The sequence below is a fragment of the Armigeres subalbatus genome, chromosome 3, assembly GCF_024139115.2.
Source record: "Armigeres subalbatus isolate Guangzhou_Male chromosome 3, GZ_Asu_2, whole genome shotgun sequence".
Taxonomy (NCBI): domain Eukaryota; kingdom Metazoa; phylum Arthropoda; class Insecta; order Diptera; family Culicidae; genus Armigeres; species Armigeres subalbatus.
The window spans coordinates 426725777-426746985 of record NC_085141.1 but is presented as its reverse complement, the minus strand read 5'-3'; the positions used below and the strand labels follow the sequence as shown (position 1 = coordinate 426746985).

Sequence of the window (21209 nt, the reverse complement as noted above, 5' to 3'; positions counted from 1 at the left end):
CAGAGCCTCCTTTCCAAGAGGCTCAAGCCTCCTTTCAAAGGCTCAGAGCCTCCTTTCAAAGGAGGCTCAGAGCCTCCTTTCAAAGAGGCTCAGAGCCTCCTTTCAAAGGAGGCTCTGAGCCTCCTTTCAAAAAGGAGGCTCTGAGCCTCCTTTCAGAGGCTCAGAGCCTCCTTTCAAAGGCTCAGAGCCTCCTTTCAAGGAGGCTCAGAGCCTCCTTTCAAGAGGCTCAGAGCCTCCTTTCAAAGGAGGCTCAGAGCCTCCTTTGAAAGGAGGCTCAGAGCCTCCTTTCAAGAGGCTCTGAGCCTCTTGAAAGGAGGCTTCTGAGCCTCCTTGAAAGGAGGCTCTGAGCCTCCTTGAAAGGAGGCCTGAGCCTCTTGAAAGGAGGCCTCCTTTCAAGAGGCTCAGAGCCTCCTTTCAAAGAGGCTCTGAGCCTCTTGAAAGGAGCTCTGAGCCTCTTGAAAGGAGGCTTCCTGAGCCTCTTGAAAGAGGGCTTCGAGCCTCTTGAAAGGAGGCTCTGAGCCTCTTGAAAGGAGGCTTGAGCTCTTGAAAGGAGGCTCTGAGCCTCTTGAAAGGAGGCTCTGAGCCTCTTGAAAGGAGGCTTCTGAGCCTCTTGAAAGGAGGCTTCTGAGCCTCTTGAAAGGAGGCTTCTGAGCCTCTTGAAAGGAGGCCTGAGCCTCTGAAAGGAGGCTTCTGAGCCTCTTGAAAGGAGGCTTCCAGGCCTCTTGAAAGGAGGCTTCAGAGCCTCTTGAAGGAGGCTTCAGGCCTCTTGAAAGGAGGCTTCCAGGCCTCTTGAAAGGAGGCTTCTGAACCTCTTGAAGGAGGCTTCTGAACCTCTTGAAAGGAGGCTCTGAACCTCTTGAAAGGAGGCTTCCAGGCCTCTTGAAAGGAGGCCTGAGCCTCTTGAAGGAGGCTTGAGCCTCTTGAAAGGAGGCTTGAGCCTCTTGAAAGGAGGCTCTGAGCCTCTTGAAAGGAGGCTTCAGGCCTCTTGAAAGGAGGCTTGAGCCTCTTGAAATGAGGCTTCCGAGGCCTCTTGAAAGGAGAGGCTTCTGAGCCTCTTGAAGGAGGCTTCCAGGCCTCTTGAAAGGAGGCCTGAGCCTCTTGAAGGAGGCTTGAGCCTCTTGAAAGGAGGCTTCTGAGCCTCTTGAAAGGAGGCTTCCGGGCCTCTTGAAAGGAGGCTGAGCCTCTTGAAAGGAGGCCTGAGCCTCTTGAAAGGAGGCTTCTGAGCCTCTTGAAAGGAGGCTTCCTGAGCCTCTTGAAGGAGGCTCTGAGCCTCTTGAAAGGAGGCTTCCTGAGCCTCTTGAAAGGAGGCTTCCAGGCCTGTTTTAAGGAGGCCTCCAGGCCTGTTTTAAGGAGGCTTCCTGAGCCTCTGGAAAGGAGGCTTCTGAGGCCTCTTGAAAGGAGGCTCGAGCCTCTTGAAAGGAGGCTTGAGGCCTCTTGAAAGGAGGCTTCCAGGCCTCTTGAAAGGAGGCCTGAGCCTCTTGAAGGAGGCTTCCAGCCTCTTGAAAGGAGGCTCTGAGCCTCTTGAAAGGAGGCTTCCAGGCCTCTTGAAAGGAGGCCTGAGGCCTCTTGAAAGGAGGCTTCTGAGCCTCTTGAAAGGAGGCTTCTGAGCCTCTTGAAAGGAGGCTCTGAGCCTCTTGAAAGGAGGCCTGAGCCTCTTGAAAGGAGGCCTGAGCCTCTTGAAAGGAGGCTCTGAGTCTCTTGAAAAGAGGCTTCCAGACCTCTGGAAGGAGGCTTCCGGGCCTCTTGAAAGGAGGCTCTGAGCCTCTTGAAGGAGGCTTCTGAGCCTCTTGAAAGGAGGCTTCCAGGCCTCTTGAAAGGAGGCTTCAGAGCCTCTTGAAAGGAGGCTTCCGAGCCTCTTGAAGGAGGCTCTGAGCCTCTTGAAAGGAGGCTTCCTGAGCCTCTTGAAAGGAGGCTCTGAGCCACTTGAAAGGAGGCTTCCAGGCCTCTTGAAAGGAGGCTTCCGAGCCTCTTGAAGGAGGCTTCCGAGCCTCTTGAAAGGAGGCTTCCGAGCCTCTTGAAAGGAGGCTTCCGAGCCTCTTGAAAGGAGGCTTCCGAGCCTCTTGAAAGGAGGCTTCCGAGCCTCTTGAAAGGAGGCTTCCCGGGCAGAAGCCATGAACAGAATAACAAAACATGATATGGACTTGATTGATATAAGAGATAAAAGAACAGGCCACAATATCAAAATTTTGCACCGAAATATCATTTAAATATCAAGATATGCTATGGATAAGAACAAACTAATGGCACTTGATATCGATCACTTATTACAAATAACATATCTTGATATCCTCATGATATTTTAGTGCAAAATATTGATATTGTCGCCTGATCTTTTATCTCTTATATCAATCATGTCCATATCTCATTTTGCTATCTTATCAACATTTGATATTATTGAGCTATTTTCCTCTACTCGGGTTCCGAGCCTCTTGAAAGGAGGCTTCCGAGCCTCTTGAAAGGAGGCTTCCGAGCCTCTTGAAAGGAGGCTTCCGAGCCTCTTGAAAGGAGGCTTCCGAGCCTCTTGAAAGGAGGCTTCCGAGCCTCTTGAAAGGAGGCTTGAGCCTCTTGAAAGGAGGCTTCCGAGCCTCTTGAAAGGAGGCTTCTGAGCCTCTTGAAAGGAGGCTTCTGAACCTCTTGAAAGGAGGCTTCCAGGCCTCTTGAAAGGAGGCTTCTGAGCCTCTTGAAAGGAGGCTTCCAGCCTCTTGAAAGGAGGCTTCCGAGCCTCTTGAAAGGAGGCTTCTGAGGCCTCTTGAAAGGAGGCTCTGAGCCTCTTGAAAGGAGGCTTCTGAGCCTCTTGAAAGGAGGCTTCCAGGCCTCTTGAAGGAGGCTTCCAGGCCTCTTGAAAGGAGGCTGAGCCTCTTGAAGGAGGCTTCTGGAGCCTCTTGAAAGGAGGCTTCCTGAGCCTCTTGAAAGGAGGCTTCTGAGCCTCTTGAAGGAGGCTTGAGCCCTCTTGAAGGAGGCCGGGCCTCTTGAAGGAGGCTTCCAGGCCTCTTGAAGGAGGCTTCCAGGCCTCTTGAAAGGAGGCTTGAGCCTCTTGAAAGGAGGCTTCTGAGCCTCTTGAAAGGAGGCTTGAGCCTCTTGAAAGGAGGCTGGAGCCTCTTGAAAGGAGGCCTGAGCCTCTTGAAAGGAGGCTTCCGAGGCCTCTTGAAAGGAGGCCTGAGCCTCTTGAAGGAGGCTGATCCTCTTGAAAGGAGGCTTCCGGGCCTCTTGAAGGAGGCTTCCAGGCCTCTTGAAAGGAGGCTTGAGGCATCTTGAAAGGAGGCTTGAGGCCTCTTGAAAGGAGGCTTCAGGCCTCTTGAAAGGAGGCTTGAGGCCTCTTGAAAGGAGGCTCTGAGCCTGTTTTAAGGAGGCTTCTGAGCCTGTTTTAAGGAGGCTGAGGCCTCTGGAAGGAGGCTTGAGCCTCTTGAAAGGAGGCTTCCAGGCCTCTTGAAAGGAGGCTTCCAGGCCTCTTGAAAGGAGGCTTCTGAGCCTCTTGAAAGGAGGCTTGAGCCTCTTGAAAGGAGGCTTCCAGGCCTCTTGAAAGGAGGCTTCCAGGCCTCTTGAAAGGAGGCTTGGAGCCTCTTGAAAGGAGGCTTCAGGGCCTCTTGAAGGAGGCCTGAGGCCTCTTGAAAGGAGACTCTGAGCCTATTGAAAGGAGACTTCCGAGCCTCTTGAAAGGAGACTTCCGAGCCTCTTGAAAGGAGACTTCCGAGCCTCTTGAAAGGAGACTTCCGAGCCTCTTGAAAGGAGACTTCCGAGCCTCTTGAAAGGAGACTTCCGAGCCTCTTGAAAGGAGACTTCCGAGCCTCTTGAAAGGAGGCTTCCGAGCCTCTTGAAAGGAGGCTTCCGAGCCTTAGCTTAGAATAAAAACTTAGATTAATCCACCTGGCGATGGTGATGCCTTCTCCAGCGTTATAAAATGAAATAAGAAAAACACATTTGTAATTTTTAGGCCCACACAAAATCTTAACTCTTTACTTTTTAGTCTTTTTAAAACATTTTTTGTGAACTTTCTACAACTCTCGCTACTTTTATTTCCTCTGCCAGAGTATACTTACATTTGATATAATTTTCTCGAGCATTTTCTCTTCGTTCAATGCTGCTTTTAACGGGGAATCGGTAAAAACATGTGTCGGTTGATACACGTAGAAAAATGTTCTCTCTACGAAATAGACGAAACTTGACCAAAAAACCTCTACCATTTAGGGTTTCGGAAAGTTCTTCCCTACTATTAATTGAACGCGCATAAAACACGGCTTCAGTCACCGTGCAATGTTTGGGTTGGTAGGGATTGATCAATATGGAGGCGCTTGGTATTTTATGTTTGTACCCCTGCACAGGCTGATTATCAGAATCTGCTAAACAAAACAACTACCGGAAGAGTGGAAAGAAAGGTTCATATGACCCATCTACAAGAAAGGCGACAAGCTGGAGTGGGTGAACTTTCGAGCGATCACCATCCTAAATGCCGCCTACAAAGTGATATACCAGACCATCTTTCGCCGCCTGTCACCAATACTGAATAAGTTCGTGGGAAGTTACCGGCTTCGTTAACTGCCGCTCGACGATGGATCAGATCTTTACTGTATCCTAAATCCTAAAAAAAGATATCCTTTACTAAATCCTTCAAAAATACCCTGAATACCAGGACCCAACGCACTATCTGTTTCGCAATAAGAAAAGGTATGTTTTGCCAAAACAGGAACTCTACAATAAATGGTGGTATTTGGAAAGTTACAATCAATTTTTTTAGGGTCACCCCAATACTATTATATAAAATTAAAAACGACATTAAAAAATGGTTTCTTCAGCAAAGTGTCTCGAAATTAAATCAGCAACAACTTTCTGGAACATCGTACAATGCTAAAACTAAAAATGCAGAAGTTAAACATTTCATCTTAAAATGTGGTGGGATCATCCAATTGCAACAAACATCAAAATAAAGCTTAAACAAAAAGCTTTAATTTTGCTGAAGACACTTTGCTGCGAAAATATCATATTCAATGTAGAAATATTTGTTTCCATCTAATTACTTAGCGTGGCCCATCGGGCAGTGTCAATACTTTTTCACCCGGCTGTAGAGACAAAAAATATTGCCGAAAAAGTCAGTAGTTGTGTTTACGGTTTTCAGTATTTTTATTATCATTAACTGAGTCACCTGTGAACAATATCAATTTTGGCAGTTGGTTTACTGATATCTCAGTAAAAGCATAATTTACTGAATTAGAACTGAAAAAAAAATTACCGAACGACAGAATCCTGGCGAAGTGTGTATGCAATGAATTTACATCCCAGATCAACACAATATTTGACAAATAAACTAAAGTTTTATCTTTAAGCGCACATCTAAAAAATGCAGAAAAGGAACCATTTTTTGTCCCGCGCTTTCGCAAACTCTCATCCCAGTCTCAAACAAAAATAATTCCGACCCTGCAGCTGCTAACAAACCAATTATTTTCTCATTGTGTCGTCTTCGTGTGCCTCGGCTGAAAAACGATTCCCATTGGGTCGTTCAATCATAAAAACTGATAGATGAAAGTGTGTAAAAAAACCCTGGTTACCATGCCAACGCTACGAGGTGGTTTGTGAATGACATTGGCTTCAACATCGTTATTAGGCTATTATTAGCGTCCATTCTGATTTCGTGAATAAACATACATCTAGGAGTATCATGCAAACGTAAACAAACCTGTTGCAATTTTAGTGGCTTTTCTCCGAACCGTTTCTCAGGAAAGGGGGTGGTGGTGGTGTTGGTGGTGGAGGTTTTGTTTTGGATAGTTTCGGTAGGGCTGCCTGACTTATGACCGCACGCCGTCAGCCAACGGGGGAGGAAAATGCTCACGCTCTCATCCGAGCGCGGAGAGGGAAAAACCAAGTGTTGCGCTTCCACACTCACACAGTCAAGCGGGGAAGCTTTCCACACGAACACACTCGCACCGACGCAGCGCCTACTGCTTTTCGAATGGCCTCCAAATTTTCCACTTTTCCACCTGGGTTAATCGGATATGAAAATGGCCCTAAAAGCGAATGAAAACGGTTGCCATGGTTAGATTTTTGGGGTAATTTGTATGCTAACAACATCTTTGCACATTTGCATTTCAAAAAAGGATGTTCAATTGTTAATTAGCTCCGTATGGTTATTTTTTCACCAATGGTACGCACTCAGTTTTAACAACTCCTAAAATAAACATATCAACTGATTTCCACTAATAGCTGTTAAAAACGCAAATAACTTATAATTTCTTTCATTTTGAAAGTGCAAAAGTTCCTTTCCGTCAAACTGAATGGAGATAAAACAAAAATGAAAATTTTCCACCTGTGACCCCAGCCCATTAAGGAAAAACGACTCACCTCAGCAGGCAAACGAGTTAGCTGTTAACGACTTGATGGTGATAAGAGAACTGACGATGACCATCCTCGCGTCTTAATGTCCTTCCAATTTGCCTATCGCGGGAAGTTGCGCATGCCCTCTCACTCTTTAGCCATCGAAGCCTCTCTGTTGTCAAACGTTGCTGATTTTCTACTGATATGTTTGTCAACTGTTCCATGTGGAAGCATTTTTTTGTGGGTTGGGGTGTGCGATTGTGATTGGGAGCACGATACAGATATGGGTGGTCAATAATGCGATATGCATTCGTTTCGCTTGGAGTGGCTCTATAGGGAGGACAAATTTCAAAAGGCTTAACTTTGTTGTACACGCATAATTTATATTATACTTTTATCTTCCGAATATGAAGACATGTTTCTTACTGGAATTATTCTCTAACTCTATGCAAATTCTGTCTATTATGATTGATTGCAATAGGACGAGTTAGTACTAGCGTGTTTTAATTAACTCGTTTAAATTAAAAGATGAATTTTTGGTCAAAAATAACCTAATTTTTGAAACTTAAATTTCTGAAGAAAAAAAAACCGTGATTCTATACTCTTTCAATACAAGCGTTCTTATTTATGTAAGTTTTACAAATAATTCGAGCCTTTCCATTGCGTCACTCAATGGTCTGACAGTAGAATAATAATTGGACGATGACAGCATCATCACGATTCTGCTAGTTACTAATAATTCCATATTGCCCTGATCTTGGTCGTCTGCAACTGATCAAGCGGAAGCAGAACAAGATCTGGTCATGACAATCACCTTGCTTTATTTATTGCATCACAAAGCCATTTCCGCGCAGTCAGTCAATGAACGCTGTTTGCGCGATGAGCTGGTCACGCTTTGCTTTTTCGCTGCTCTTATTTCCCGCACTAGCAGCAGCTCAATTTAATCCATATTTCAAAAAGGGAAGCAGCGGAGTTATTGTCCACCTGTTTGAGTGGCTCTTTGAGGACATCGCCACGGAATGCACTTCCTACTTGGCCCCGAATGGGTTCAGTGCTGTGCAGGTGTCTCCGGTAAATGAGGTCCGTATTATGGCGAACCGCACTTGGCGGGAGCGATACGAGCCTGTTTCTTACCGGATAGCAAGCCGGTCTGGTGACGAATTACAGTTCCGTTCGATGGTGCAAAAGTGTAATGAGGCTGGAGTTCGTGTCTTCGTTGAAGTCGTGCTGAACAACATGGCGGGCGGAAGTGGGCCCATCAAGGGGACAGGAGGTGCGGTGGCTAATCCAGGAAATCGGGAGTATCCAGACGTTCCATTCGTTGCAACGGATTTTAACGCTGCCTGCACCATTTTGGATGGAAGTGATCCCCACGAGGTACGCAATTGTCAGCTGAATGATTTACCCGATTTGAATCAAGGACTGGCACGAGTTAGACAACGGATGATTGATTTTATGAACAAAATGATTCGGATGGGAGTAGCAGGATTTTACGTTCACGCCGCGAAAAACATTTGGCCGCACGATCTCGGTGTTAGTACAATAGCTCATAATAAATAGAACAATTGAAACATTTCTCCAATTATTTCAGGCAATTTATGGAAAACTAGAAAACCTTAGTTCAACAGCAATCTCCGGGATCTCCCAAGGTAGCCGGCCGTTCATTTATCAAGACGTGGCTGATTTCGGTGAAGGTGGCTCAAGAAAGAATGAGTACACCTTGATGGGATTCACCACGGAGTATCGGTTTGCGTACGACATAGCCGATATTATGTTCAAACGGAAGTCATTTCACTACATGGTCAACCTTGGAACCAGGTTAGGTTTCATTCCCAGGGAGCGATCAATCATATTCGTAAACACACCTTCATTGCAACGACTACCAGATTTGGCAGATGGACCGGCAATTATTACGTACAAAAATGAACGGCTGTACAAAATTGCTTTGGTATTTATGATGGCCCATCGGTACGCAACACCGCGGATTGTCAGCTCGTTTCAATTCACGGACGTCGAGCACGGACCACCAAGCGACGAACGGGGAAAAATTTCTAAAGTGGTTCTGGATGAAATGGATAAATGCACCGGTGGATGGGTCTGTGAGCATCGCTGGAAGGCCGTACAGCAGATGCTCAAATTTAGGAAGGAAGTATCCGGCCAACCGGTCATCAATTGGGTTGATAATGGACAGAATCAGGTAGCGTTCTGTCGGGGAAAGGTAGGATTTGTAGCAATTAATGCAGAAGTTGCGCTCACATTAAAAGCGAAACTTTTCACCTGTCTTGAGGCGGGGGTGTATTGTGATTTAATAAGTGGGAAATTGGAAAACAAAGCCTGCACCGGAGTGGCAGTCAAGGTGGGTAATGATGGCAAGGCTGATATTTATATAAAGAGTACGGCGAAAGAACCCTTCTTGGTTTTATTGGCAAGTGCGAAGGTTTGAGCGTGTTTATAGCAGTAAGTTAGTAAAAGATAAAAACTCAAATATGTATATGTTGTCAAAATATAAGAATTATCGACCTCTTTATTATAGACCCCAAATTTCTTCACCTATGTATGCCCTTCCTAGTAATCGACCTCTGTGGGGCAAAACTAACATCTAAACAGGTAGTACTGAATCAACAGTTTGACGCCCCAATACACGGTTCGAGGCCACATCTCTTCATCCTCGCATCGCTCGCAAAATTGTTCTATACCTGGCCAGCCTCTCTCGCGCTGAATTCCACGCCTTCTTGTACCAGCCGGGTTGGAAGCGAACATCATCTTTGCAAGGATGCTGTCCGGAATTCTTGCAACATGCCCTGTCCATCGTGCCCTTTCAGCTTTAGCTACTTTCTGGATGCTGGGCTCGCCGTAGAGTTGGGCGAGCTCGTGGTTTATCCTTCGCCGCCAAACATCGTCCTCTTTCACACCGCCAAAGATGGTTCTAAGCATCTGTTTCTCAAATACTCCTGTGAGGGTGAGATATATTAAGAGTTGGGCAATCCACGTTTAGAGTGCATTGATGACAGATATGTAAATATCGTATAACGGTTCGGTTGCCAACACTAACTAGCAAATAGCAAGCCATGACTTCGCCTCTTCCCTCGTGGGACAACCAACGCAGTCGCACGCGCGATTAGACAGCACACCCCGTGATAGCTCGTTCGGCAGAACTAGGCCGCACAACTCCAAGTGCTTGCAAGTCCTTCTCGAGCATGGTCCAAGTTTCATTTCCTTAGTGGACTTCTTTCTTCTTCTTCTTATTGGCATTACATCCCCTCAATGGGATAGAGCCGGCTCGCAGCTTAGTGTTCATTAAGCAATTTCCAATCCGAAAATTGCCTAGACCGGCACCGGGAATCGAACCCAGCCACCCTCGGCATGGTCTTGCTTTGTACCCGCGTGTCTTACCGCACGGCTAAGGAGGGCCCCTGTCCGTAATATAGACTATAGGTTCGATATTCGCAGCTGAGTGTCGAATTCGCCAAAAAAAATTCTGTATTGGGATAGGCGAAATTTTCGATACCGGATGTTTTTTCAGCAAGACAAGCAATCTTCTGGGGAAAGAGTTCTCTCTGGGATTTTTGTCGCCTTTCACTATACACGGCAAGATTATCATTCAAGATATTTGGCGTAATGGCTGTGCTTGGGATCAAGACTCGTCGAGGTTGGAGTATGTGGCATGAGTGGACTGCATTACTGCCCGAAGTAGAGGATCTACGACTACTAAGCATATGCGGTATTTCGAAAAATTTCGTTTCAGGTGGTTCGAAACGAAATTCCGCGGAATTTCGCGGAATTGTAGCATGGCGAAATCTGATTTCTTAATTTCGTTTCGTTTCGTAAAATTACAAAAATTTCGCTAGAAAAAACTAGCTTCTAACGAAATTTAACGGAATTCCGCGGAATTTCGAAACAAATTTAAACTAATCCATACTTTACATTATAAAAAATTTTGGCTGCGCCGCTGAACAAAATCGTTAAGTTGTTTTCAAAACTTTAGGTTATACAATTTTTTCTATAAACGCTTTTACATAACCCCATTCTTAGTCGACAAATACGTAAGTAGTTTTTTTTTCTATAAAACGTCTTCAGTGTTTCCATGATTTAAATTTTGTGATATTTTTTTACTATTTGCACAATATGAATGCGAAATCGTTGTTGCTGGTCGTTGTTGCTGGAATGTTGCTGCTGGTCATGGGACGGCAGCTAGTCCGGGAGAACGCAAAGTGAAAAAAAATCTACCTCGCATAGCAGAAATTTGTTTAACCAGTGTGCAATCGATCGTGTTGATGCTGATCACGCCAGCTAGTGTGGGAGAATGCGAAGTAATAAAACTAATGTCTGCATCGAAGAGCACAAAATTATTTAGTGCGGAATCGATCGTGTTGAAGAAGATTATTAAACGAAGCACATTGATCTTGCGTTGGATTGATTTGAAACACAGTTCTCGTCATCATGTTTTCAAAATAACTTCGTTTACAACAAATAGTTTGTCGCTTACCAAGGGGTTTCACATGAATTATCTTCTTAACTAACCAACGATTTCTTTTCCGTAGCGCTCACGGAGATGCAGAGCATTCCTCGGTCCCTTAAAACAATGAGTGTTAAACTAATTTTCCTCTTCTAATCCTAAACTGAATATAAGCACGTGACCAGCATCGTTATTGGTCATGAATTGAAAACTCCGAAGCATGTACAATAAGAATAACTTATTTGTATCCCAAGAATAATATTTAATTGGTGAGCTGTGCATATTTGCTGTTTCTCGGCCAATCATGATTAGCAACTATGATGTGTACAGTTAATTAAGCTAATAACACAGACAAACAGACATAACACTCGTGAAATTCTCATCGTTCACTGATTTACTGGTCAATTTAAATAATAATTAGATGGCCAATCGGTCATAAGTGGCGCTCGCATCGGATTTGCTCGAGTTTGACGTTTACCCACTAACGCCATCTGATTCGTCGGTTGATTCGACCTTGCCCGAGTCCGCGAATCCTTGGGCCTCAGTCTGGGTAGACCTCGACTCCACCGATTTCACGGGTTTACACTTGGCCGTCCCGACCGCCCTCTCCAGCTTGGCGTCCAGCATCGACTTTCGAAGTTTCTGCAAGCTCCTCTTGAGGTCCTTGCTGATATTATGCTTCGATGACGCAAAGTCGATGATGGCGTCCAGCTGTTCCGTCGCCACCTCGAAGGCCGAAAGCCCATCGCGTTTGCGGTTCATCGCCTCCACAAGCCATGGGCCGTCAATAACCTCTACCGGCGTTTTTTTACCCGAGAGGAAGGTTGAGTGACCCCCCGAGCAAAGATGAATAACTAATTGATAACAAATTTCATTATCCGGTTATCTAACATTTTGATAACTGAACTTGTTATCATTTTGGCTGAATTAACAGCCAACATAACAAAAATGATACCAGAATTATGTTCCTGAAATAACTAAATGAAAACAAATTAAGTTATCACTGATACCAAGTTGATAACACATTTAGTTATACATGTTATTTACTCAAATAACTAAATTTGTTATCATTAAGTTATCAGCCCTCACTGTTTTATCGACCAAAATAGTCAAATCTTCTTTGCCGACTTTGTTAAACATTGAAAAAAATGTTGGCATTCACTGGGATTCAAACTCGAATCGAGTGATTGTAGGGCGCCGTCTCTAGGCACTCATCCAATTACGCTCTCTTGAGAAGTCGAAAACAAGAGCACTATGCTTTCTACATTTACCGAAATCTGCTTATAGTCAAATCATAATGTCATGACCAAATAATAGTCTGCAGGACAGACAGCGAAGTAGAATAACTTATTGATAACAAACTTTATTATCAGGTTATATTGATAACTAGAATTGTTATCATTTTGGTTGATTCACCAGTCAACATAACAAAAATAACAACCGAATTTCATTCAAAATAGTGAATCGGCTTCAGTGCGAGCATGATTGTTTTCTCCACCACTAACCAGATCGTTGCAATTTCTTGATTATCCGACATTTCTTGTTTAATTTCCTGCCTCCCACGAAGACGAAATCATTTGTATGAATTGTATTGTCGTTCGTGAATTATATTGCCTCAAAGTAAATGCAAACTCAATTTCATTTGCAGACGATGTCCTGAATAGTAAGCAATTAGTTATAGATTATACACCGATCCTAAATGTGCACATGCCCTTGGATCATATGGTTCGAGAGTGGCAAGGCCATGTTAAGTACTAATAAAACTACAAACGTATGGTTCTCAGATGCATACTTCATCATTCAACGACACGTGAAATGAAAGTAAAGTTAATAAGCATAGTACAATACAAATAAAAAAAATGAACTCTTGTGCAAATTCCTTTGTTGACAGAGAAAAAACAAATCAATAGATATCGTTGGAAACGGTAAAGATCACTGTCTTCTTAGACGAAATTTTATTTCAACTTACTGACAAATTAAAAACAAAAAAATTGTTTTTCAATGCATTCGTGTAAAACAAATCTAATTAATTAAAAGCAGTTCATCTGTTTTTCACCTTTATATGCTTACATATAAAATGTAGAGCCAACTTAGGATTTCGTTTTGTTTTGTTTGATACATATCTGCCTATTAGTTTTTTGGTTTGCTTTCCAATTTTTTTAAGATATTGGGATGAACATTCACAATAAAATATGTCTCCTAATTATTTTTATCTGCATACTCAAAAAAGAATCAAAACGATTGTCCTATTCGTTTTGGGCTTTGTAAATAGGAAGAGTTAATTTTCGATCAAGGGGTCGTTCACTAATTACGTGAGTACATATTGGGGAGGGGGGTCTGTCATTTTCTTACTCTTCTTATAAAAAAAATGTATGGGAAAAATCTTACAAGGGGGGAGGGGGTTCGAAAAACCAAGAAAAAATGCTTACGTAATTAGTGAACGACTGCCAAGGACGGGTACATTTAGCAGAAGATAGTATGTTTGAAAGAATAGAATGCTTAGCATGATATCTAAACGAAGCGAAATTAAAAAGAAAATTGCTAATTTATATTGATAATAAAATTTGTTATTATTCGGTTATCAGTTAATCACATGATTGATAACTAAATATCAAAATGATAATAAGGATAACTTAGCGAGTTATCAGTTTGATATCATTTTAGTTATCTGCCTTTGCTCGGGCCACGCTGGCGCTGCGCACTGAGCTGCCGACTATTGCCTCTGGCCTCCTAGGCGGAGACCTGAACAACCCACCTCTTGCGAAGGGGTTGTCGCCTACACTACTACCACTAATTGAAGAATTGACTTGGTTTTCCATTTTGGTCCCACGAGTTGCTCGGGAAAAGAGGTCCACCACGCCAGAGCCCAGCATGACGCGGTAAGGGACAATTACTGTGGAGGGTGCCCAGGTACCCCACAGGCTGCGTTAAAGGCCTAGCTTATTATTTCACCCCCTTGGCCATGCATCCCCTCGGCACGGGTCGCTTGACGCCTTGGGATTAGGGGTTAGGGACGATGGTCCCGGTCTAACTCGCAGTGGCCATGGGGAGGGGTCGTCAAGCCCTTGGATATGTGGATACATAATTAAGTATCCCACTAAATAAAACATAATCTAAGCATTCTTTTTCAAAGTTTGACAAAGTCAATACTGTAAAACCACGCTGACAAGACAATATGAAGTATGCTTCAGCATACTTACATAATTCTTAGGTGAACTAAGGTTTTAAACGAAATTTGAATCCGTATATGAAAAATCACACTATTTCTTTATATTTATATGCTTACTACTTACTATGCTGCTTACTTACAAAACTGATATAAAATTGATCAGATTCGGGAGCACACGCTCCACGATGAATTCCTTTGGAAGCGGCACAAATGCTGGGGTATTGCCTTATCGCCAATGGTAGGGGAGGAGGTTCGGTTGTGGGCACCGGTCGGTTATGGGCACCCCTATGTATCTTTTGACAGATAAAAGATGCTGTCATTCTGACAACCGTCATTTGTTTGCTATAATAGCATTTTTCGTACAAGAAAAACAACACGAAAGTTTTTTTGGCCTTTTTCAAAGTGTCATAAATTAAAGGATTTAATTCAAAAAGTGAGTTCTAATGCGTATTTACACAGTAAATTTAATCTATTTTGAGGCCCAATGTCGATTGCCATCAAAATTTTATCGCGAATTTTTTTTTCTTCTCGTTCCAAAAAGGCTGCGAAATTCGGTTGTGGGCACCTTTATTGGTTCGGTTATGGGCACCCCAATTTTATTGATAAATCATTCAATATCGTTTTACTTGTCCCTTAACTTATTTTTAATAACGTTTTAAGGCAGTTTTTATAATTAGTTTAACATAATTGTTTGAAACAATGAGTTTATTTAATATTTTTGCTCTTTCAGCATGTCTAGTCATTATACACACACTTTTTGGAACAAAGCGTTGACCGATTTGCTTGCAACAAGTTGCATTCGACGGGGAATGCTTTCTCATTGTTTCATATTGAAAATTGGTCAGATCGGACTATGGGATCAAAATTTATGGCCAAAATATTATTTTTTGAAATGAACGAGAAAGGCACTATTGCCGCTAGGGTGATTAATCAGGATTTTTTTGACTGTGATGCATACCAATAAAACGTAAATCAATGAAAAATTAAGACCCATTTACCTAAAGTGCTATTTTAGACCTTTCTTATGTGATTTTTTTCAACATCCTCCTTAATGCACCGAGGGAGGCATCATCACTGCTAGGTGAATTGATTTGAGTTTTTTTAGCGTCTCCTGGCTTTTTGAATGAATAAACTATTCCTTGTCTTTAAATCTGGGTGGTTTGTATTCATGCTTCTTTTTAGCTAAGTTTTCAATGGTGCCCACAACCGAACCACGAAATGAAAATGTCCAAAAATGTCAAATTTTCTAAATTGTCCATATTTTTTTTCTAAATCGATGAAATCATATTAATTTCTTTGCTAGTAGGAAGGTTATAAGTTTAGCTTTCGATTGCTATGTAAATGTCGACATAAGATCAACCAGGGCCAAAGTTATGGACCAAACACAAAAGGGTGCCCACAACCGAACCTCCTCCCCTATATGCGGCGAGAATGTGACGATTTATCATAGATTGCCTCTTCAGTTACTATAACTCTTTTGGTCGCAAAACAGTTATTCGACTTCGAAAAAGTGAAATCAGATTTGCGTACATGATGTAAAACCAATTCAATAAAAATTCCGCGGAAAAAAAATCAAAATTTCGTTTCGTTTCGAAAAATTTCGAATTCAATGAATCTTGATTTCGTATCGTTTCGAAGTCTCGAAAGAAATCTATATTTCGTTTCGTTTCGATCCGAATCAACATAGACATTTTAAATTTCGTTTCGTTTCGTTTCGTTAGGAAAAAGTGTGTTATCGCATACCCTTAACGACTACGAGTTCCTATTTCTCCAAGAACTCTCTAAATCGAGGATTTCTAAATTCCGGTGCTTGATCGCAAGTATTCATTTTAGACATTCCAAACATTTTGAAATATTCGACTAGAGTGCTTGTTAGCTCTTCAGTTGTTTCGATTGAAATTTGGAAAATTTGGGCAAATTTCGAGAACGAGTCTACGAGAGTAAGGAATTTGTAATGATCTTTAACATATAGACATCAATAAACACGTTTTCAAAAGGGTTTTCGTAGATTCTCCTGAAAATTGGAATTTTAAATGGTTTGCGTTCGTATTTAGCGAACTTGCAGTCCTCACAATTGATAAATGTTGTGATTTTGCCTAACATTCCGGGAAAAAAGACAGATTTCCTGATTTCCTCGTATGTTAACTTGTAATGATTGAAGTTGTGGCATTTCCGTATGAATTCCATCTGGTCGGTACCTGAAATGAGATCTGGTAAAAGTATGTTAGAGTATTGAATTTTAAGGTTCTTACTGAATTCAATTTTGATAATTTCATCGCAAATACGAATAACGTCTAATGCACCAAATATGCAATTGCTTGCAGTTGATCTTTGTTGTAATTGGATCTATGAAAAACGTGACGGATCTGACGTGGGAAGATTTTGCACATTATGTGCGGACTCTTCCTGGTTTCGTTTGGTACTCTAATAATTAACTGATTGATAAATTTGTTTACTATTTCCGGTCCATAAATTTCGTTATTCGGGAAGCATTCGTTTAAAAGCTCCTGTAAATTCAGTTCGACGGGTGGGATTCTTGATAACCCATCCGCTACTACATTTTGTTTACCTTTCTTATAAGCAATCTTGAAGTCGAATTGCTCTAAATATAACCTTTGGCGAGTAACGCGTCCGGTAGCATCTGTTAATTTGAGCTCCTTAGTTAAAGGCTCATGATCCGTGTAAATTGTGAAAGGATTTCCATAAAGATATGGTCAAAATCTTTTTGCTGAAAAGTAGATCGCTAGAAGTTCTTTCGCTGTAGCGGAATAATTCTCTTCCGCTTTCGACAGCGTACGGGAGAGGTATGCTATCGGTCTTTCATTTCCATCTACCAACTGTGACAACACTGCTCCAATTGCGATGTTGGTCAAAATAAATGGTTTTTCGAAATCAGGATATGATAACATCAGATCTGATGCCATAATCTCCTTTAACTTCGAGAAGGCATTTATGAAATCAGGTGTTTCGTAGTTTTTTTTTTTTTCCTCTCAATTGTCTTGTGAGGGGTTTAGCAATATTAGCAAAGCCCGGGATGAACCATCGATAATAGCTAACGGTTCCTAGAAAGGATTTCAGCTGCTTTGGGGTCTTAGGTGTGGCCACCCTCCGTAGTTACAACGTGTCCTAAGAACTCAACTTCCTTTCGGAGGAATTCCGATTTGTCACATTGTACTTTTAAATTAGCTTCCCGTAAAGTTTGCAAAACCATTGAAAGATCCTTAATATGTTCTTTCAAGGATGACGAAAATATGATGATATCATCCATGTAGACGAAACATCTATTGCCTAAATGTTTTCGAAGGACTGAGTCCATTAATCTTTGAAACGTTGCCGGAGCATTCTTTAGACCAAACGGCTTTCTAACGAATTCAAATTTTCCATGGTCTACGTTGAAAGCAGTCTTCGGCACATCTTTCGGGTTTATCTTTATTTGATGAAACCCGCTGGTAAAGTCTAAGAAAGTGAAATATTGCGCTTTTCCAAGGCGATCAAGAATTTCACTGATCTCTGGAATAGGGTATCGGTCTGCAGGGGTCTTTTCGTTCAATTTCCTGTAGTCCACCACTATTCGATATTTTTTCTTTCCAGAGTTGTCCATCTTTTTTGGAACGACCCATATGGGTGAAGTCCAAGGAGACGATGACTCTCTAATTATACCCGAATCGAGCATTTTCTGTATCTGTTCGGATACTTCCTTTCTCAAATGATAGGGGTATTTGTACGTCTTTTGATGAATCGGCTTTTCATCATTTGTTTCAATATTATGCTTAATTTCATGTGTGAAAGTCAGCTTCTGTTCTTCATTAAAGAACACATCCCTGTAGGGCTTAAATGCTTTCACCAGTTCTCGCTTCTCTTCTTTATTCAAATGATCAGAAGGGAAGTTTAATTTAACTCGCGTTTCATTCTGATTTAGATAGAAACGTTCGTTCTCGAGCGGTTGTATATCATTTACCCTGATATGTTTGTCGCTGGCCAAATGTACAACGGCACGTTTACATTTGGCTTCATATAGTCCGGGTTGTAACCTGATGCCTTTTGTTATGTTTAACTCGTCTTCTATGAGGAATGCACCATCAGCAGTGGTGCATATCTCAAACATATTCTCCGACTGCTCATGAAAGTTTATTGAACATGGATAATATTTTGAAAGTGAGAAATTCGAGTTTCCAATTACTAATTGATGATTGCTAGAGTCGATTTTAGCTTTCATCTTTGCAATGTTCTCGTAGCCGATTAGGCCATCGAAGAATTTATGAAATTTGAACAAATGATAAGGAAGTTTTTAATCAAATGACACATTCCAGCGTAACGCGACACCATGAGGAGCCGACTTTCAACGAGAAATTAGGTCTGCGTTTGAAAATTAGCCTCGGGGACATATGATTAAACAGTAGGGTAGTTCACATTTCAAAAATGTTCGAAAATTCCAACTCCCATTTCTTATATATAAAAATGAAATGGTCTGTGTTCGTATCCGCATAACTCGAAAACGGCTGGATGGATTTTTTTAATTTCTTCAGCAGAAACATTCGTTATAGTTTCCGACGGGTTTATATGATATTTCCTAATACGAAAATTACGAGTAAAGTTGAGCAAATCGTGAAAAACTAAAATTGTGATTCTTATGCGAACTTTGCATGGGCAGTTCGGAACGCACATTTTCGCCTACTATGCAGGACAACGTCTGCCGGGTCGACTAGTATGTCTATAAGAATCATTTTGATAATATAGGAGTCCTGGCAAAATTTCAGGCAATTCGGTGGCCATTTAGGGGTGGCGCGTGGTCAATTTATGTTTATATGGAAGTTTGTATGGGAAAAACTTAAAATTTATTCAAATCCTCCTACAACTCTTAAATCGTGATGAATTCAAATAAACATCCCCAACCTCCATTTTTGGAGTCTATTTGAGCTTAACCAACGGGTAACTCATTAATTTTGAATTTTGTTTCCACTGCTACGTTGAGGCTAATTACACTATTTTAACCATTTATCTCATATTCACGCTGTCAATAGAAGCGTTCAATCCACTCATAACTAATGTGTTATCCGGAGGTCTCATTTATATAGATTCCAAAAAGGGAAGTTGGGGATGTTTATTTGAATTCATCACGATTTGACAGTTGTAGGGAGACTTGAATATTTTTTTAGTTTTTCCCATACAAATTTCCATATAAACATAAATTGACTTCGCGCCACCCCTAAATTGCCACCAAATTGGCTGAAAATTTTCCAGGACTCCTATATTATCAAAATGATGCTAATAGACATATGGGAGTTGGAATTTTCGAACATTTTAAAAATTTGAACTGCCCTATTAAACAGGTGTAAAATTATCCTCACTAAATTTCCTTTCTGATAGAATATTCATTTTGAGATTTTTCGCTTTGAATATGATAAATATAACGAGCTGCATTTCGTAACGCGACACCATCGCTGAATTGCACTTTTTCGCATTTTGAAATGCAAGTGCGTTTTTTAGCTCTGGTATACGGTTTGGAGTCTCGAATTACACTAGCCAACAGTGTTTTACTCCCTTCAACCATTCTCAGTGTACTTGAAAGATTTTTCTTCGCTGAATTCGGTCATGTATTCAGATTTTTTGTAACACGTCCAGTTTTTGAGAAAAACGGGTTTAAATTCACAAAACTACGTATTCTGATGGGAATTTGGTTTCTCTGTTCTGTAAAGCTGGTTTTCGGTTTATAGCTTTGAGAAAGAGGTTTGAATTATATAGAAGAAATTGTACAAGATCTATGTAAGTTGTTGAATCTTATTTGACACGTTCATTTGTTGTGAAAAACGGAATTTATTTCACAAACGTACGTATTTTCAAAAAAATTTGGTTTCTCTCTTCTGCAAAACGGAATTTCGGCTCCTTTCTTTTAGAATAAAGTTTGAATTTGGTGAAATGGGTCTTGTAGAATGCATGTGGGTTGTTGGATTTCATTCGGCACGTTCAATTGTTGTGTAAAACGGAATTAAATTCACAAAAGTACGTCTTTTTATAGAAATTGGGTTCTCTCCTCTGCAAAACTGAATTTCGGCTCCTCAATTTCAGAATAAAGCTTGAATTTTGTAGAATGGGCATTGTAGAATGCATGTGGGTTGTTGGATTTCATTTGGAACGTTCAATTATTGTGAAAAACGGAATTGAATTCACAAAAGTACGTCTTTTCATAGAAATTTGTTTTCTCTCCTCTACAAAGCTGAATTTCGGCTCCTCACTTTTAGAATAAAGTTTGAATTTTGTAGAATGGGCCTTGTAGAATGCATGTCGGTAGCTGAATTTCATTTGACACGTACATTTGTTGTGAAAAACGGAATTTCATTCACAAAAGTACGTTTTTTCATAGAAATTTGGTATCTCTCCTATGCAAAGTTGAATTTCGGCTCCTCACTTTTAGAATAAAGTTTGAATTTTGTAGAATGGGCCTTGTAGAATGCATGTCGGTTGCTGAATTTCATTTGGCACGTACAATTATTGTGAAAAACGGAATTGAATTCACAAAAGTACGTCTTTTCATAGGAATTTGTTTTCTCTCCTCTACAAAGCTGAATTTCGGCTCCTCACTTTTAGAATAAAGTTTGAATTTTGTAGAATGGGCCTTGTAGAATGCATGTCGGTTGCTGAATTTCATTTGGCACGTTCATTTGTTGTGAAAAACGGAATTTCATCCACAAAAGTACGTATTTTCATAGAAATTTGGTTCCTCTCCTCTACAAAGCTGAATTTCGGCTCCTCACTTTTAGAATAAAGCTTGAATTTTGTAAAATGGGCCTTGTAGAATGCATGTCGGTAGCTGAATTTCATTTGACACGTACATTTGTCGTGAAAAACGGAATTTCATTCACAAAAGTACGTTTTTTCATAGAAATTTGGTTTCTATGCAAAGTTGAATTTTGGCTCCTCACTTTGAGAATGAAAATTGAATTTTGTAGAATGGGCCTTGAAGAATGCATGTGGGTTGTTGGATTTCATTTGGAACGTTCAATTATTGTGAAAAACGGAATTGAATTCACAAAAGTACGTCTTTTCATAGGAATTTGTTTTCTCTCCTCTACAAAGCTGAATTTCGGCTCCTCACTTTTAGAATAAAGTTTGAATTTTGTAGAATGGGCCTTGTAGAATGCATGTCGGTTGCTGAATTTCATTTGGCACGTTCATTTGTTGTGAAAAACGGAATTTCATCCACAAAAGTACGTATTTTCATAGAAATTTGGTTCCTCTCCTCTACAAAGCTGAATTTCGGCTCCTCACTTTTAGAATAAAGCT

General features: G+C 41.3%; 2 protein-coding genes across 4 annotated transcripts in view; one reads left to right on the top strand and one right to left on the bottom strand.

The window, feature by feature from the left end:
• LOC134227443 (serine-enriched protein) overlaps positions 1-6478 on the bottom strand; it is a 38852-nt gene extending 32374 nt beyond the window's left edge. The window contains exons 1-2 of one of the 3 annotated variants that reach the window (XM_062708936.1): positions 6331-6478; positions 5669-5996 (exon numbers count right to left, since the gene is read on the bottom strand). The gene's annotated coding sequence lies outside the window, so the exon portion shown is untranslated. The remainder of the gene's footprint in view (positions 1-5668; positions 5997-6330) is intronic. The other 2 variants (XM_062708938.1, XM_062708937.1) reach the window with 2 other exon arrangements.
• A 704-nt stretch (positions 6479-7182) lies between these two features.
• On the top strand, positions 7183-8746 carry LOC134223142 (alpha-amylase 4N-like). The gene is made up of 2 exons (XM_062702281.1): positions 7183-7836; positions 7895-8746. Exons 1-2 carry the CDS (start codon positions 7183-7185, stop codon positions 8744-8746), a joined length of 1506 nt encoding a protein of 501 aa, XP_062558265.1.
• Positions 8747-21209: the final 12463 nt, after the last annotated feature.

What these genes read in the sequence shown, in the direction of transcription:
- LOC134223142 (XM_062702281.1), top strand. Translation starts at nt 7,183, where the DNA reads ATGAGCTGGTCACGCTTTGCTTTTTCGCTGCTCTTATTTCCCGCACTA. An exon ending in TTTGGCCGCACGATCTCGGT is followed by an intron (nt 7,837 to 7,894) that starts GTTAGTACAATA and finishes CAATTATTTCAG; the next exon opens with GCAATTTATGGAAAACTAGA.